This window comes from Sturnira hondurensis, unplaced genomic scaffold (assembly GCF_014824575.4).
Source record: "Sturnira hondurensis isolate 20B ecotype Veracruz unplaced genomic scaffold, ASM1482457v3 Scaffold0020237, whole genome shotgun sequence".
NCBI lineage: Eukaryota > Metazoa > Chordata > Mammalia > Chiroptera > Phyllostomidae > Sturnira > Sturnira hondurensis.
This window is the reverse complement of record NW_028092868.1, coordinates 9,997,011-10,011,812: the sequence shown is the minus strand read 5'-3', so window position 1 is coordinate 10,011,812 and position 14,802 is coordinate 9,997,011. Positions and strand designations below refer to the sequence as shown.

At 43.9% G+C, this 14,802-nt stretch overlaps 1 protein-coding gene across 2 annotated transcripts in view; it reads left to right on the top strand.

Moving 5' to 3' along the window:
* Window positions 1-12,845, top strand: part of PID1 (phosphotyrosine interaction domain containing 1) — a 202,807-nt gene extending 189,962 nt beyond the window's left edge. For both annotated transcript variants that reach the window (XM_037029295.1, XM_037029296.1), the window contains exon 3: window positions 10,681-12,845. In XM_037029295.1, coding sequence (XP_036885190.1) covers window positions 10,681-11,157 — 477 coding nt within the window. In that variant the 3' untranslated portion in view covers window positions 11,158-12,845. The remainder of the gene's footprint in view (window positions 1-10,680) is intronic.
* The last annotated feature ends 1,957 nt before the right edge of the window (window positions 12,846-14,802 follow it).

Sequence of the window (14,802 nt, the reverse complement as noted above, 5' to 3'; positions counted from 1 at the left end):
GTTTGCATGCCCATTGATCAGAATAACATAAAGATATTTAAAATGTGATAAATAATTATAAATAAAGGTAGTTTTGTTAGGAAATAACTCTGGGATGAATGAGATATTTTTAGTTGAAATTTTTATTGAGATAATAGATTCACGTGCAGCGGCTAAAAAATAATGCAAAAAGATACCATGTACACTTGAACCAGTTTTCTCCAATGAAAGCACCCTGCAGAACTGTAATGTAATATCACATTAATACAACCCACCATCCGAGTAAAATTATCCTGTTTTACTCAAACTCATTTGTTCGTGTGTGCACTTAGTTCTATACGATGTTTGCACATGTGTGAACTCACATTTTCACCCCTTCCAGCGACACTAAGATGCCACAAATGCCCCTCACCACAATGACCCTCCCCATTGTCCTTCCATAACCATACCCACCTCTCCCATCCCCAACCCCTAGCAACCACTGCTGTGTTCTCCATGTCCACAGTGTTGTCATTTCAAAAATGATGTATGAATTGAACCAACCAGTATGAACACTTTAGGATTGTCTTTGTTCCTGTTGTTTGCTTGTTTATTTTTTACTCGGCAGAAGTCCCTGGAGATTCATCCAAGTCATTCCTTGTGTCCAGAGTTCATTCCTTTTAATTGCTGAATAATAATCCATGGAATGGATGTATCACAGTTTCTTAACCGTCCACCTGTTGGAAGGCATCTGAGCTGATTCCAGGTTTTGCCTCTAACACATAAAGCCACTGTGAACATTCATGTAAAGGTTTTTATTTGAATACAAGTCTTAATGTCTTTGGCATACGTGGTAATTCCATGTTTAGTTAGCCCCCATGTTCCTGTTCTGACTTCAGACCTCTGTTGGCCTTCTATTAAGAGCAATGGACTAGTAGCCAATAGATTGGTGTGTTTATTTTATTGCCTCTAACCAAATGCTGTCTCAACATGATTCTCTCTAAAAATTCAGGTCCTTCACTGGCCCACTCCCAATGAGCTGGACACTAAGGAAAATGACAAAGTCCTACAAAGGCAAAAATCGGTAACGTTTCTCACCTGCCACATTGTTTGCCCCTTCAATCCATTTGTTGGGATAAGTGTCACACAGTGTCCTAGATATCGATTCACCATTTAGAGAAGACTCACTGGGAATGTTTTAGGGCCTAGAGAGAGCTCTGCTGAATTTCTGTCCCTTTCCAGTGTCCGCTGCTGACTAGAAGGCAGAAGGGGAATATCAGACTTGTCGTGACATAGATTGTTCTCGTGCCACTGAGCGGAAGGGCGCCAGGTCTGACTGTCCTCGGGTTGGCTCATGAGAAGTGGCCAGACGGGGGGATGTACGTTTCATTGCGGTGTCATTTTTATGGAGTGACTTTGTCTTCAGGGGCATATGTGGGTGCCTTTCAGATAAATCACTTCTTTCTTCACATATCTAAGAGTCAATTGACAGGACAGATTACATGTTGAGACTGCTCTGATGAGCACAAGGTGGGGCGCAACATTTTAAATCACTCTGTGTCACTGGAACTGAGTCCTAATATGAATAACAGAAATAAATCCGCCACTTCAACGCCTAGTTGTGAGACACATGCTGTATTTAACAGCTGAAGCAATGCCTGTCTCTGCTAGAGTGCAAAAATAGAACTTAATTATTCCCTGATATTGGGTCTTAGTAAACTTGTTGCCCCCTACACCATGGTATACATTTACATAATAAAAAGAAAATACATTTTCCAGTATAGTTCTATTAATGTTTTCATAGATGCAAACAATATAACCCATGTAAATACTTGGAAAGAACTACTAAACAATAAAAATATTCTCAATATCTGTGACCATAGGAAAGTTACTGGAATTTAAGGAAAAAAAATCACTAAACAAAGGCATATGTGTAAATGTGCTGCAGAAAATATGTACTTTAGAAAATCTGCATTCTACTGCCAACATTGTTGCTACTATTAAAAAATATTAAGAATAAGACTGTAAGCCTTTCTGGGTCGGCACCTTTGTTAACTTTGGGGTTAACAAAAGTATGCTGTTCAAGTTCAAGGTAGGCTTACCCCAGGCAGACAGGGTCACTTGCTGCCTCTCGGTCAGCCAACCAAGCCAGGCCAAGCAAATACGAGGCAGAAGACTTTGAAGGGAAGCCTTATGGGGAATTGTAACAATTGGTCTTCATCCCAGTCCAGCCACAGGACAGCTGAGTCTAGTCTTACACTGGTGAGGATTAGGTAAAGCCACCAAAAAATAGGCCTCAGAATGGCACCCATAACCCACTCTGGAGAAAAAAAATACCTTGTTTTGTTTCAGAATCATCTGGGCTTCTTGTGTGTGACCCAGAGAAGCCTGAGAAGCTGAGTGGGACCCAAAGCTGTAGCAACCATGGAGGGTGCCCAAGTCTTTTCTGAGCCGAGCTCAGGCCTCTCTGCTGGCCCTCTGGCCTCTCAGCTGCTGTGAGGAATGTGCAAAGCCCTGCCCAGCATGGTGTTTGGCGCCCAGAGCAACTCTGCATCACATGTCTGGCCTGTTGGTACACGGCACACAAGAGCAGGGTTGGGGCCAACTTAGCACATGTTTGATATTTGCTCTTTGGAATTATTTTTTGAAGTGGGGATTGTTTGCTTTGCAAAGCACCGTTTCAGAGTTCTTTAGGAATGTGATATGTGAATATTAAGTATGCACCCTTATCTCCTTTCTATTACTGGTGCTAGCATCATAACTTAAATCTCTGGGCAAAGCACACACATCTCAGGTTAAGGACTCTTTAACTCTCGACTCCAGACCCTTTTCAGAGTGTTTTACAAGACCCGCTAGAGTGTCTGTCACTGTTTCGTGTCCCTGATCAGGACTCAGTCTCAGGCGGACATTTGAAGAAATGGCCAGAGAGAAGTAGATATAAAAATCCACTGTGTATAAAAATTAAAAATAAGGAGTCTGGGCACCTTTCAGTAAAAGAGATTGGAGGAGTGGGAAGGGCCTTGGCCTTGGACTAGAGGACCTGTGTTCTGTATCCTGCTCTTTGAGCAGGGTGATTTGGGGCAAGTGTCCTTATCTCCCTGGGTATCAGAATCATCAACAGTTAATTGCAATGTAATTATCAGTACTTTGAGTTAAAAGTCTGGAGAAATTTGCTGGTCAGGTTTCCTAAGTTAAGAAGGAAAAGTCCACAGGAAAATAGAATAGGTAGTAGGCAGCCTGAAACAACTTACAATGTTGCTACAAGATGGTAATGAAGACAGGTTGGTTTGACTGGAATACCCTAAGAGTGGAAACGCAGGTATCAGGTGTGGCCAGGTACCCCATCTGTCCAGTCACCAGGGCAAGTGTAAAGTCACCAATGGCATTGTAGCGGCCAGTCCGTTTTGTTTGTTTGTTTGTTTGTTTGACTGCCAAAGTCTACTTTCGTCTCCCGCTTCCCTGTCTTCCTTGCTCCCGCACGCCTTCCCCTTCCCCTGGCATTCTTCCCAAGGCCTCACCTGCCTGGCTTTCTACTTCAGCAGCAGCTCAGGTAGCCAAACCACAGTCAATGCCAGGACTGATCAACCTGCATGGGGCACAGCTCGATCCAACAGATGAACTCCAAATGGGGATTGGTTTTGTCCTCGTTGCGCCGTATGAGAGGAAAGGCCTTTCTGAACCAAGAAAAGATTTCTGGCTCATTGAAAGTAGTCCTGGAGGCACACGTGTGCGCTTTCTCTGCGGGCTAGCCTTGCCTGTGTAGTGTTCAGTTCTGTAAACCTAGTGCTAAGTATCGTCGGTGTGCTTAGAATGTAAGTCCCAAGACAGAAGAGAGTTTTATCCACATTTTGTTCACTGATTTACCTGGTTCCTAGTAGGTGCTCAACACAGACTTACGAAATCAATGTACAGCTAAAAAATTTAATCGCCAAGCCGAAGCTTATCACTTTTATATTTCTCCCAATAACTTCATTGATTTCCCTGTAAACAGCATTTATCCTTTAATACTTTCTTCATGGCTTAAAGCGTGTAATACAGGTTCAAGGTCATGGTTAGCACTGTGTTTGTGTTTGCATTGTGGATTGTTATGTAACTGGCATATGGATCCCTCTTCGCTCTTCAAAGTGCCTAGTGAATCTGTGGTCTTCCGTGGTCAGCAAGGAAGGAGCTGATTCAAGCTATGATCATAAATCTCAGGGTTTTGTCCTTTCTCTGCTCTCCGAAGTGTGCAGGTGGGAATAATGTGGGAACAAAGAGCTTGACTCTTGTATTTGGCCCCAGGTTGAGAGAGGCTCCTCTTTTTCTCATCTCTTGCCTTGTAACCCAAAGGTTATTAGGATTCCCAGGTAAGTTATCTTCATTCTGTGCTCATATCATGCGATTCTGTGTCCATTGGGGAAAGGAAGTCTCCTACAGACAGAAAGAACACGGAGACCTTTCATGTCCCAGAATTCCTCTGGACAGTCCTTGTTCTTGACATGTCACCCCAGAGAAACCCCACAGTGAACCGAGCCAAAGCCAGGCTAGGAGGTCACAGAGCTGGGTTTATCCATCCTGGAAGGTGGAAGATGCCCAGGAAACCAAGTGCTTGGGGTCTTCTGTGCCACCCATCCCATGCCACATTGTTGTTTAGGGACCTTTCTCATTACCCAGTGCCTCTGACCGTCCTTTTCACGGGGAGGTGAGTCAGGGTCCTACACAAGGGTTTTTCAGGGTAGAATAAAATATGGACTGCCACCAAGAGGAAGGAACAGAATGGTGTCTGCTCGGCCAGAAGGGCATATGTCGGGCCACCAGGGTTTGTTTTGCCACACAGGAGCAGGGAGGGGTGACTCATGAATGGAGAGTTGGCCAGGGTGTTGGAAAAGTCGTGGGTGAGAAGGAGAGGTTCCGAGGACTCCTGTCTCTCCTGAGCTGATGCTGAGACACTCTGGCGGGCCCGCTGGTTCCAGGGCCCCCAAGCGTTTTCACATGCTGTGAATGTGCTCAAACTTTTTTTTCCAGTGGGGTTGGGCCAGGCCCATTCACACATACTGCACACATCTGTATCTGGGGCATCAGTTTATGCTGTTGAATGACAACATGAGGAAAATTTTTCATTTTTGCTCTGTTTGTTTCTCTCAGAGTGATTCATTCGTAATATGTTTCTTGCCTGGTGCCTGTTTTTGCAACCAAAGAAAAGATGCCAGTATTTACTGCATATTTCCAACGGATTTTTACCCCTGAAGAATCTTCTTGTCCTGTTCCAAGTGCCTCTGTTCCAGCTCCCCGGGAGGTGACAGCTAAGAAAACAAACCTGTTTACCCTTGTGGACATTCAGTGACCAGTTTCTTGACTCGGTGTTTCTTGTCTACTTGGTGGCTCTGGCTGATGATGGCAGTTCTTAAGGACAAGGCTCAGAAGGGACCCATTCATGTAGAAGACACTCCCCTCTTTCATAGGTGGGCAGGAGAACAAGATCCTCATTAACCAGAGCTGACATCGGTGTGTGCACAGCCTTGCACATTAAGTCCTGTGTTCCTACCCACAAGGAGGAAGTGCCCACAGGAGGGTGTGCAAGGAAGTCTCCGTAGGAGGAATACGGCAGCAAGAAGAGGTCTCTCTATAGACATATAGACAAAATCCCTGCAACGGTGTTGGCAAAGGAGGGTGCAGGGATAACACTGGCATTTCAGGGATCCTGTTTATTGAGACGCATGCACACTGTGGGCCCTTATCCACAGAGGGCATGGCTGCGTGCACAGCATGAGCAAGTTGTTGTTATTTCGAGACAATTAATTGAACAGCTTTTGCTCTATTTCCCTTGAAAAGCAGAGTCATAAGCTACATTTCTCCTAAACTATATAGTTTAGTGAATATGTATATATTCACCGTTTTCTTCAGTGACTTATTGTCAGCTCGATGGGCTAATGCCAGACTCTGGAGAATATAATGGGAGATTTAGGAAATACACAGGCTGGTAGTAAACAATTGGCTAATGAGGGGGAAGCTCACAGGCAGAGTCAGGATTCCAGAGCACGGGCCATTGTGCTGAGAACAGGGCTGATTTAAAGGGGTTACTCCGAGGGGAGGCTTTGTTGGCACACCATTTTGTCACTTCGCATTGCAGTTTTATGGAAACTCTGTTCGAGAATTCTTTTTATTCCATTTCTAGGGAAACTGTATTCAGATCTTTCTTTCCCTGCATTTCTTTAAGAAGCGCCAACTTGCTGGCCTTATGTCTTTGTATTTATGTAACCTCATGGGATTTCAGACGATGTTATCACCTCCACAAAGGCAACAAAACAGGAGTTTCATTGACTTCCCCAGGTTGGCCTCGGCCTGAGTTAGACCCTCAGACTCCTGCTTTGGTTGACCAGGTCCTGCAGGAACCAGTTCATCACTGGTTTGGGCAGGGTTAGCTCCTTTGGCCAGTCGGAGGCACTGGGTGGGAAGACTCAGCCCGCAGCCTTGTCAAGGCCTGAGGTGAGGAGAGCCCCGTACTTTGAAGAAGCAGGTGCTGCCGTCACTGGAGGGTTGGCATCTTCTGGAGCTGCAAGAGCGTTTGTGCCAATCCTGTGCTGGGAGGCAGGGCTCGTCTGTCCACTACGGCCTCTGTGGCCTCCATTGCCGATTCCAGTTGAGACGCACTTCACCTGCGGGTCCCCGGTGAACATGTGGTGGGATGATTGGCCCCTGCCAGTCTCACAGTGGAGAGCAGTCATCACACGGTCCACTCGGAGCCGACCTCCGTCTGCACAGTTGCCGATGCTCTGCAAGGTGAAGCTGATGCAATATTCAGGGGTAGGGCCACAGGACCTATTCATGCTTCTCTTTTCACTTTTGGAGAAATGCCAGAAGTCTGGAGTTCTTGCGATGAAGTTTTATTTTCTTTGGTTTTATTTTAAATATCTTATACATTTTTTGAGTTTTAGATAGCAGGCTTTATATATTATAACCAGACTATTTATGATGTTATATGATAAGTAATACTATATGTGGGTATTATTTGAATTATTTGTGCCACTTTTTACCTGGCAACTTCAGAAGGTTTCTGAATCTTCCTTTCTGCAGTTACCAATCAGAGCACATTTTTAGAGAAATGCCCAGGCCTATATTGTCACGGAGAAGAGTGTCACTAGCTAATGCACCAGGCAGAAGAATGTTGTTCATTCTATGGAAGGACCCACAGCATTTGGATGCTCATATAATAACGTAATTTCTCTGACACTCCAAAGACGGGAATAATGAATGAATGTCTCGAAGTGAGATCAGTGGCAAATGGCTCTCATCTGCTAGTAAAATGCCCAGGAATTCAACACATGTCTTTTTAGGCTGTCTTTTTCATGCAATTTTCTTCACGAATAATCAAAATATTCCTGCGATCCCAACACATGGTAGGATAAATGATGTCTCCCAGTGCTACCCCCTGATCTAAGATTCTCGCCTTCCAAAGAGGGTTGGTGATGATAGCATTCCATCCTGGACCACAGTGTCGTCAGTGGATCTAGAGATACTAAGTGCTTTTTACCTGGAGTGTGATGCAGACATTCATCACTACTGTTCAGTGTCTGTGCGGCTCGACTTGACTGAGGAGTTTTGCAAATGGGGACCTTATGGTTGATGTGTAGTGTGCTAGGCAGGTGACCATGGTGAAGTGGCAGCACTAAGTAAAAACTTCCATAATAAGTTTAATTTCAAGAGATTGCATCTATGTCGTGCCTCAGTGTTTTAAAATTGCTTTTTATAAATGTCTACATATCATTCGTAGCTTTCACTGTTGTCCTATCAAACCTTTTGAGCTACTGATCTCTGTTCCATTCTCTCCTTAAGCACACTTCCGAAACAAAATTTTATGTCCCTTAAAATCTTTAGCTTTTAAGTGGTATTAATAAGAGATGAATACATTTTGTCTTCATTGTCAAAATTTTACTACTATGAAATTGCTTTCCATTGGAGTGAGTCACTTACAACTTCTAAGAAAGTTTTTAAAGTCATCTTTTAGTTGTATGAAAATAGAAGTCAGTATGTAATTTTTGAAAAAATTTTATGGTGGGGGGAAGGTATGTACAAGCTTGGAGGAAATCAAAGGAGATTTCATCCCGATGAAGGACAGTTGTATCAAATATAAAGTTATTTCTAGTTTCAGTGGATACTAAAAGAGAATATGTTTTCACTTCAAGAACTAAAACTTGTTTTCCCCATGTGCTTTTAAACTTCCAAAAGTAAAGATGTCAGGGAAAGGAGAGAGGTACTGATGCATGGCACAGCTTAGACAAACCTTGAAGACATTATGCTGAATGAAAGACCCAGACAGGAAAGGTAACGTATTATGTGATCCCACATAAATGAAATATGAAGAAGAGTAAATCCACGGAGGAAGAATGCAGACTGGTGGAGCCTTGGAGAGGAAGGCAATGGAGAATGACTGCCTAATGGGTGTTATGTCACCTTTGGGGGTGATGAAAATATCTTGAAGCTAGGTAGAATGGATAGTTGTGTAACATTTTGACTACTAAATGCCACTGAATGCTATGCTTTAAAATGGTAACTTTTATGTGGTGTGAATTTCACTTCAATAAAAATAAAGCTGTTAAAAAGGATATCACGAAATAGCATATACAGAAAGTACCTTTTCCGTAAATGGTATTCAAGAACCCTGTATTGTGTGCGTTGGCTCACAGCGCCGTCTACCATGTGACTCCAGTCCCGAGTGACAAAGAGTACGGACACTCGCAGCGTCTGAGATATTTTCCCCTTCCAGTGTATGGCCAGTTTTATCTCTGTAATATCGTTCCCGTGCGCCTTCTCTGCCCTTCCTCACTACTGACCCTCCCGGCTGTGCTGTTGCAACAACGTCTTGCCTGAGCATTTTGCTGTTGGTGAGCCCTCCCCATCCTTCTTGCCTCCTGGCATCAGCAGGTCTTTCAAGTTTACAGCCTTGATCAAATCCAGGTGCTCCTTGCTGTAGATCTTTAGTGGCATTCCATCAAGAGCAGAGAAGTCCCTACTCCCCAGATTTCATGCGGGGTCATCCTCCAAGGTTTAGCCCGCTTTTACCCGCCAGTCCTAGACCTTCTGTCTCTTCTCCAAGGCTGTCGTATGCTGCAGCCTAGTATGTGGTCAGTTCAGCATGGCCTATGTGTCCACGTGGGGGCTTTCCCTACAGCCCTTGTCTTTCTGCTCCCTCCTTCTTGCACCACCTTGACCTGCTGGGCTCCTATCTGGCTTTTGAGGTCCCGGTACCCCAAAATCCCATGACTCTTCTCTCTGAGGCCTTCTGCCAGCGGGGCACCACAGTTCCTTCCACTGAATGTTCAGGGTATTTGCAGTCCCCCTTGCTGCCCTTCTCAAGGTCTTCCTTATCATGGTTATGTCTATGCGTGTGCAGAAAGAGGCTTAGCAGTGTGCCCAGAGCCGTCCACCTGGTGTAGGGTGGACATAGGATTTAAATCTTCACTCTGCCTGCCTCTGACCAAGTATCCAATTGTTTCCCATTACGTTTTTGGGCCACTCCATCTTTGCCCTCCTGTCCTCCATGCCCACCTGGCATATTGCCAATCTGTATAGTAGATTCTGAATAAATATTTCTAGAATGTGCAGTGTTTATGCCTCTTTATTAAGGAGCTATGTTCTTGCATGGAGTGTCCAGTTACCTCTAGTTTAAGAGATAAAGTGCGAGACGTTGTGACAGTACTTCTGTGTTCTGAGATTATTGTATGTGGCCTTTATTTATAGCCCCAGTAAATGTCAACATTGCTTTGGAATCACTGGGGTCAAATGTTCTTTCTCAGTTCACATCATTTCCATGGACCTTTTATCTGGTCTTTTTCTCCTCAATTCTGTAGCATTTATACCTGTGCTATTAATTTGTACAAAATTATGTACAATTTTGTGTTAATTCTGAAGTCATTTCTTCAGTATTACGCATTTTCAAACTGGTAGCAATTCTATCTCTTTTGATGAATAAAACATGAAAGTCCCTTGCTGGTATTCAGAAATCGGCTTTTAAGAACACACTGTTTGAGTCACTTGGAAGTATTTTTCTTTGTTTTTGTGCTGCCCAGCTAGCTATTTGATAAGTATGCATCTAAGTCTCCAACCATCTGTAGGTCTTTCATTTATTATCACTAAAACCAGATGGTGCCCATCAGTTCCAAACTGTTTAGGTTGAAACACAACTGTATTTCTATATTTTCAAAAATTATTTTGATGTTTGGGACCATAATTTAAACAGAACATGTGTGTGTGTGTGTGTCCTTGGCATTTTCTAAAAGCTAGTCACTTAAGTGGACATGAACATTGACAGACTTAGAAAGAACCGAACTAGGAGATGTTTAATAAAGACTTTGTTTTTCACATGCTTCATCCTTTTGACTCCTGCTTGTTTTTGGTTGAAAATAAACTCTAAGTGGCTGTACGACTTTAAAGAAATGCCAAATTATGTAAAATATATTAATCACTCAATTTAATATGAGCTTAAAGGAAAGGTAGGGAGAGTAATTCTCTAGAAATTAGGTTGTTTAAATCCAACTCCATTTAAATAATTTCAGTATCTTTGTCAAGTGGTTCACTTGTTAGGGAGAAAAGGCAAAAATTCTGATGACAGTTATTCATTGAGGGAGCAAGAGAGATGCATCTCCACCTTCCCACTGTGACACTGTGACTGGAACTTGGAAATGAACACCGAGAATGGAGAGTTGACTGTTGACCTCTCCTGTTTTCTTCCTCTCTCCTCTGCAGGTTACCTATCTTGGTAAAGTCCCCACCACAGGCATGCAGTTTTTTCCAGGCTGCACAGAAAAGCCAGTCATCGAGCTTTGGAAGAAGCACACACTAGCCCGAGAAGACATCTTTCCAGCCAACGCCCTTCTGGAAATCCGACCATTCCAAGTGTGTCTCCATCACCTCGACCACAAAGGGGAGGCCACGGTCCACATGGATACCTTCCAGGTGGCCCGCATCGCCTACTGCACCGCTGACCACAACGTGAGCCCCAACATCTTCGCCTGGGTCTACAGGGAGATCAACGACGACCTGACCTACCAGATGGACTGCCACGCTGTCGAGTGTGAGAGCAAGCTGGAGGCCAAGAAGCTGGCCCATGCCATGATGGAGGCTTTTAGGAAGACTTTCCACAGTATGAAGAGTGACGGCCGGATCCACAGGAGCAGCTCGTCTGAGGAAGTTTCCCAGGAATTGGAATCTGACGATGGCTGAAGGAACTTAGGGCGCTTCAGCAAAGGCAGCCTTGGTCCAGGAGTTCCAGACCATAGATGAAAAACCAACGATTCGCATTTCAGATGAGAGACTGCCAAACTATTGGCTGACCAAGCTTTTTAAATTCAGAAGAGCAACTCTAAATCTAAAGAAATGTATTATTAAAGTAATTATGTTACATTGAAACCTGCTACTGCTGTGACTATGAGGAGGGTGGAAGTGTGGATGGGGGGGGAGCCCTACACTCTTTCTCTCTCCCCCTCTCTCTCTTTTTTTTTCTCATTCCCCAGTGCCTCCCAGTAGAAAAGCTCCATGCTGATTTTCACCATTCTCAGGCAAATACACTGAGGCTGTTATTTGACAGACCATTCCAGTCTGCCTTATGAAACCCAACAAGAATGCACTTATCCGATCCCTAGTCCTGGGTGGGAGTGGGGTGGAGGGGTGAGTGTTGATGCTGGTATGGAAGTCACAGGGCTAAAGGAAGGGTCAGGTGGATTCAATCCTGAGACTCCTCCCCCATGGCATGTTTCCGAGTCTCTCCTCAGTAAGCCAATCAGCACAGCCTTCATTGAGCTTTACAGCTAACAGCCTGATAGTTGGCAGTTACTTCACAGTTAAAGACAATGCTTTTATTTACATAAATATATCAAGTAGTACCCTCTTATTGTATTCACTTCATCTATTTTCTTAGAATCCTTGCAACAACTAATAACCCTTCCCTCCTCCTGCCCCACCCACCGCCTTTCCCCTTCCAACCCATGCCGACGTCCCCACAGGGGTGACGCTCATAACACTGCAGGACACCAAAAGGGAAGAAGACAACTGAGCAGATGGAATCAACCATCAAACCAGCTGGGAGTTTAAAACCACCACCACCACCACCACCACAGAGACCTTGGAGAAAGGGAATGAGTTGTCAAAAAGTGAACAAACTCCTTGGAGGCTGTCCTTTGTCCAGCCACGATGTCCGGTAACTTACCTAGTTGACGGTCCTGTCTGATGCACCCAATCAGACGGCGCGCTGCCAATCTGATTTGATATCACCAAGGAAGCCTGCCGCTCTCATTCAACCTTGCACTCCAGTGAGTTCTATAAACTTGACTTCTCTAGAGAACCTATGTCCATCTTGATCGAAAGGGAAATCTGACTCTGCTGTCTCCAAATTGGTAACATCTCCGGGTCACGTTTGCCAGTGTGTTCACTGTGTCTGATGAGAAGTTCTCACTAAGCCCGAGGATGCTCAGTTTCATGGATCTTTCAATGCCGTAAATGCCAAGGGTCAACATTGAATGAAATTGTACGTATTTGTTAAAATATATACATTTAAGGCCCAGAGCAAAAGGCTGGTTTCCCAGGCAATGCTGCTCGTTTATGAAAGTGTTTTCAGTCCTGGTATTGTTAGGGGCACTGGGGCACCTTACAAAAGCCTTAAATGCGAGCTCATCACATCCGGGAGCAATGGAGTTGGTGTTTTGGTCTAGGTATGTGTGTGTCCCTACATATGTCTGTGTTGTGTCTGTGTGCTCCGTGTGTGGACCTGGGTTTAAGGCATGTAGAATTAGCATGGAGTCCTATTGAGGAGAGCCCGCCTCTTGGAGATATGCTTGCTGCTTTCCAACACATGTAAACTATTCTTTAGCATAAATGCATTCATTCTTTAATAAAAATATGTTTGCATTAATAAAGCTGAGGCATTTCCTATTTTATGGGTTTCCATTTTATGCAAAAATAGAGCACACTGACTAAAGAGGAAATTCAATCTAAGCACATTTTCAATCTTGGTCATAAATAACCCATTTCTTGATGGTGTTTAAAAAAGTGCATTTTGTTTTCTAATGCTTGATTTAATTTGAATTACTGCCCCTTAACTGAGATGGTAAGATGTCAACAATGGACACAGTTATTAGTGTGTTGAACTGATTTCAGAAGAGAGCCATCCAGAACATTTTGCAAATGATTAGAATTTATGAAAATCTCCCTGACATCTTTGGAGTGCCTGCAGTGAAGCCCAGGGAGGTGAACACGGAGTGATTCCTTCTGACAGCACTGGTTAAAAATGTCTCCACTGGGCCATGCTTTCTCAGAATGGCCCATTTTCCTAGCAAGGTGGGTGGCCATGGGCCCCGTGTTTCTTGAGCAACGCCCTTCTGGAATCAGCAACAAATGTAAGGCCACCTCTGCCGTGAAAACATGGTGTCCGCCGAGAAGATGAACTTGAGTAAGTATCACTGCCTAATTCCCCTGGATAAATGACATTTTTTTCTCAAGTTGAACTTATTTCACTATTGGGTTTACTCTATCGTCCTTGAATATGCACCTAAGAGGGGGAGGGAAAAAATAAAAAGCCAGTCAGTATGTATTTCAAAACAATGCCATTTTCTTCTCCTCTCTCAGTACAAGTTGAGTCCCGAGTACACATATAATTACTTATTGCAGAAAGCATTTTCTGGGGTTTTTTTCCAGAGTAATAAGGGTGACATGCTAAGTAATTAGCTCTGATAATATTGGCAGGAGCTTTTGCTTGAGATGATTGATAAGCAATTTAGGGCTCTGACACAATGACCTCTTTCAAATACCTAGTAGAATGTTTTGGGGGATTCACTGCTAATTCCCCCAGCAGGGGTGGTTCGCGCTGGTGCTAATACCTTTAATGTGTCATATGCTCTGTCTCTGTGCTGCACTTTCCATACTGGCCGTCACCAAGTGCTGTCATGTGCAGTAACTCATTTGCCCCTCGGCTGGATCCTGTAGGTGGGTACAGCAGTCACTGTAGAGATGAGGAGACTGAGTACAGAGAAGTTACCTACTTGGCCAAGACGGCACAGCTGGGATGTGTTGGGGCAACTGGGACCCTCCAAATTCTTTCTGATCCAGGCTGCTGCTCTGGTGAGGCAAGATCCACCACTTCTGAATTTTTCGATTTCCATTCCTCCTAAAACCCTCTAGCTTATGTTAAATTAACATACTAAACCACTATAAATAAACTTTGTTTTTTCTTCTTCATTGCTGAAATCTTTTTGATCCCCATGGAAAGAGTTTTAAAAGCAAACAATGGCCCAAGGAGTTTTGTTTCAGCACAGATAACATCATATGAGTTTTTGCCTAAGTATTTTATTGGCTGTGGTTAACAGACAAAATACTCTCGCCACCCCTAAAAAACCAGGGTCCGTTTTTTTTTCCCCCTCGGGACAGGTGAAAACTCTGAGTCAAGTCCTTTCATTACAGGATTCTATAGCATCCTATAATTTCCCTTCGTGTCATTCATTGCAGTTTTCAGTTATGTATTTTTATATAGTTCTGTAAATACTTGTTGAAGCCCCTGGGGTGTATCTTGAAGATGGGGACTTGGTCCCTTTTGTTCACATTTTATCCCCATTGTCTCAGGCAGGACCAGTCATGTAGGGAAAACTCTATACATTTCTGTTAGCAGGATGCATGAAAATCACTATGTGAGCCTTTGATTTGCAAGTTCTAGCAATCCTGGAACCCAGGAAGGCATGGTGAAGACTTTCCTGTTCACTTCCTTGAAAGGTGAGCAAACGGCCTTTTACTGGAGAAAAACATCATCCCTTACTGAATTGCAGAAAGAGTCAGTGGCTGCTTGTGGGAAGAAGAATAATGTGCAATGCTGGCTACATGATG